At 55.9% G+C, this 3945-nt stretch overlaps 1 protein-coding gene across 1 annotated transcript in view; it reads right to left on the bottom strand.

Annotated features, from left to right (window-relative positions):
- Positions 1-1817, bottom strand: part of LOC106896559 (tumor necrosis factor receptor superfamily member 19L-like) — a 4393-nt gene extending 2576 nt beyond the window's left edge. Inside the window, exons 1-3 of the mRNA XM_014956649.1 lie at positions 1512-1817; positions 262-351; positions 4-176 (exon numbers count right to left, since the gene is read on the bottom strand). Coding sequence (XP_014812135.1) covers positions 4-176; positions 262-351; positions 1512-1556 — 308 coding nt within the window. The 5' untranslated portion in view covers positions 1557-1817. The remainder of the gene's footprint in view (positions 1-3; positions 177-261; positions 352-1511) is intronic.
- Between the last annotated feature and the right edge of the window lie 2128 nt (positions 1818-3945).

Consider the following 3945-nt stretch of genomic DNA (forward strand, 5'->3'; position numbering starts at 1 on the left):
CACCCTGGCAGGCAGGCTCCGCAGTGGCTGTCGGTCACCGGTGTCCCCGGTGCCACCAGGATCCTGTTCCTGGCCCCGCAGTGGGTGTGAGGGGAGCAGGACACGTCTCCTGGGGAGAAGGTGCCGGGGGGACAAGCTCGACATGTCCCCACTGGCCCCCGCGCCGAGCCACACGCCTGGATGGAGGGATGGGGGAGGTGATGATGGCCAGATCCTGCACCGGGTTCGGGCATGGGGGGCACAGGGGTGGGCACAGCTTACCCCGCTGGGTTCCTCTCCAGGTGGACATCCTGGTGGCCCATGGTCTTGGGGACCACAGCTCCTGCCTCCCGCGCTGGGTCCGCTCAACACCTGTGGGAGAAGCAGAGAGAGGTGCTCAGCACCAGCTTCTCCGGTTCTCCTGCTGGTTTCAGGTCCCAGGATGGACAACGTGGCAGAGGGGGACCCATGGCCAGCAACGTGCTGGATGCAAACCCATAGTCTCCATCAATGACCCGGGTGAGGGGACAGAGTGACACAGCAGAAGGCTGGGCCACCATCCAGCAAGACACGGACAGGCTGGAGAGTTGGGTGGAGAGGAACCTAAATGAAGTTCAACAAGGGCAAGTGTAGGGTGCTGCACCTGGGGAGGAATAACCCCATGGACCAGGAGAGGTTGGGGGCTGACCTGCTGGAGAGCAGCTCTGAGGAGAAAGATCTGGGAGTCCTGGTGGACAACAGGATGCCCAGGAGCCAGCAATGGGCCCTGGTGGCCAAGAAGGCCAAGGGCATCCTGGGGGGCATCAGGAAGAGTGTGAGCAGCAGGTGGAGGGAGGTCATCCTGCCCCTCTGCTCTGCCCTGGGGAGGCCCCAGCTGGAGCACTGGGACCAGTTCTGGGCTCCCCAGTTCCAGAAGGACAGGGAACTGCTGGGGAGAATCCAGCGGAGGCTACAAAGATGCTGAGGGGCCTGGAGCATCTCTCTGCTGAGGAAAGGCTGAGGGATTTGGGGCTTTTCAGTCTGGAGAAGAACAGACTGTGAGGGGACCTCATCGATGCTGAGCAAGAGCTAAAGGGTAAGAGGCAAAAGGATGGGGCCAGACTCTTCTCAGTGGTGCCCAGGGACAGGACAAGGGGCAACGGGCACAAACTTGACCATAAGAAGTTCCATCTCAACTTGAGGAGGAACTTCTTCTCTTCGAGGGTGGCAGAGCCCTGGCAGAGGCTGCCCAGAGAGGTGGTGGAGTCTCCTTCTCTGGAGACATTCAAACCCCACCTGGACACGTTCCTGTGGGACCTGCTCTGGGTGGCCCTGCTCTGGCAGGGGGTTGGACTGGATGATCTCCAGAGGTTCCTTCCAACCCCATATCAATCTCTAATGATACCCTGGGCTAACCAGAGGGTCCATCCCACGAGTATCTCCTGGACATGGGACATTCCCTATCACCCCCTGCCCTGGAAAAGAAACTTCAGGGAAGGAGAGAAAAGGAGGAGAAAGAACATGAGGAACAGGAGGGACGAGGTCACACTCACCCCCAGGATGGTGACGAGCCACCAGCACATCCCGCTCCTCTTCATGGCCGGGGGAGACCTGCCCAAGGGGGAGCAGCGGGATCACCCTCCATGGAAAATCCCGGTGGAGAAGTGATTTGGGGGCCCTACCCCCCCCCAAGGGGGATGCTCCAAGGCATCTGCTTAAATATCCCTGACAGGTCCCCTGCCACCCCCCCAAAAAGTTTTATCGGGGGTTTTATGGCATCACCCCCTTCCCTTGAAATTCCCAACTCCATCCCGAATCCCAGAGGGACCAACCCTACAAGGAGCAGGAGAAAGGAAGGAACAGATGATGCTAAAAACCACTAAATAAAGGGTTTTTCCTGCTCCGGAGGAAATCCTTACGCATCTGCCGCAAGGAAATGAAGTCATAAAAAAATAAATATATTTAAATAATTAAAGAAAAAAAAACACAAAACAAAATATGTTTCCCCAGGATCATCCCCCTCCCTTTTCAGGCTCAGAAATTGGTTGTTAAAATTAAAATAAACGCTGACGGCACGGGGAAAGGGAGGAAAAAAGAAATAATAACCCGGATCCAGCCTACGCCACCCGCATGGAAACTTCCCCGGTCGTCACGGTCCCCTGAGAGCTACCCCAGGGCTTCGTTACGGCCTCCGCCTGACGAGTTTCTGCTAATTAGTGGCCGGCATCAATGGTCTGAGATGCAGCTGGTTATATGAGGGAGGGGGGGATGCTTGGGGGTGAGTGGGGTAATTACAGGACATGGCTCAAAAGGAGCATCCTCCATGCTCCAGTTCCTCCCAGTAACTCCCAGTTTGGGAGAGTGTCAGCATGAAGCCAACCAGATCTTCTACCCCTCCCGGGGAGATGAACCCCCAAACCAAGAGCCACCAAACCCCATCTTCATAGAATCATTCAGGTTGGGGTCATTGGGATCTAATGGGATCATTGGGATCCAATGGGACATGGCCCAAAAGGAGCATCCTCTGTGCTCCAGTTCCTCCCAGTAGCTCCCAGTTTGGGAGGGTGCCAGCAGGAAGCCAACCAGCTCTTCTCCCCTCCCGGGGAGATGAACCCCCAAACCAAGAGCCACCAAACCCCATCTTCATAGAATCATTCAGCTTGGAGTCATTGGGATCTAATGGGATCATTGGCAATGGGACACAGCCCAAAAGGAGCATCCTCCGTGCTCCAGTTCCTCCCAGTAGCTCCCAGTTTGGGAGGGTGCCAGCAGGAAGCCAACCAGCTCTTCTCCCCTCCCGGGGAGATGAACCCCCAAACCAAGAGCCACCAAACCTCATCTTCATGGAATCATTCAGGTTGGGGTCACTGGGATCTAATGGGATCCAACGGGACATGGCCCAAAAGGAGCATCCTCTGTGCTCCAGTTCCTCCCAGTAGCTCCCAGTTTGGGAGGGTGCCAGCATGAAGCCAATCAGATCTTCTACCCCTCCCGGGGAGATGAACCCCCAAACCAAGAGCCACCAAACCCCATCTTCATAGAATCATTCAGGTTGGGGTCATTGGGATCTAATGGGATCCAATGGGACATGGCCCAAAAGGAGCATCCTCTGTGCTCCAGTTCCTCCCAGTAGCTCCCAGTTTGGGAGGGTGCCAGCATGAAGCCAACCAGATCTTCTACCCCTCCCGGGGAGATGAACCCCCAAACCAAGAGCCACCAAACCCCATCTTCATAGAATCATTCAGGTTGGGGTCATTGGGATCTAATGGGATCCAATGGGACATGGCCCAAAAGGAGCATCCTCTGTGCTCCAGTTCCTCCCAGTAGCTCCCAGTTTGGGAGGGTATCAGCATGAAGCCAACCAGATCTTCTACCCCTCCCGGGGAGATGAACCCCCAAACCAAGAGCCACCAAACCCCATCTTCATAGAATCATTCAGGTTGGAAGAGACCCTTGGGATCATCGAGTCCAACCATCAACCCTACTCTACAAAGTCCTCCCCTCCCTTCACTAGCACCATCCGTGTCAAGCTGGGACCCCATGATTTTTTGGGGTGGGGGGGTGAGCCACCCACCACCATCACCCCGACCAACCCGAGCCCCACCACGTGCCACCTCCCCACTAAATGTCATCCCAGCGTGATGGCATCCCATGGGGACACCTCCCACATCACCCCAGGACTTGGACGTCCCCCTGGATCATAGAAGGAGAGTGAAACCAATGAAACCCCCATTAAAAAACTCGAGTTTAAGCCTAAAATGAAGCTTTTTAGTCCTTTGGGGTGGTGATATTTAAGCCTTTTATAGCAGCACCCTGGGGACAACCTGGAGATGTTGGGGTGCTGCTCCACTGGGGAAGGAGATGGACATGTCCCACCATGGCCCACGTATCCCACGTGTGTATCCCGGGTGCCAGAACATCCAAACTCCTCGTTCCAGGACAATTGGCTCTAAATCCCACCAGGAACAGGGTAAAATAGATTCGAGG

Source organism: Calidris pugnax, unplaced genomic scaffold (genome assembly GCF_001431845.1).
Source record: "Calidris pugnax isolate Ruff unplaced genomic scaffold, ASM143184v1 scaffold275, whole genome shotgun sequence".
In the NCBI taxonomy this organism is placed as follows: domain Eukaryota; kingdom Metazoa; phylum Chordata; class Aves; order Charadriiformes; family Scolopacidae; genus Calidris; species Calidris pugnax.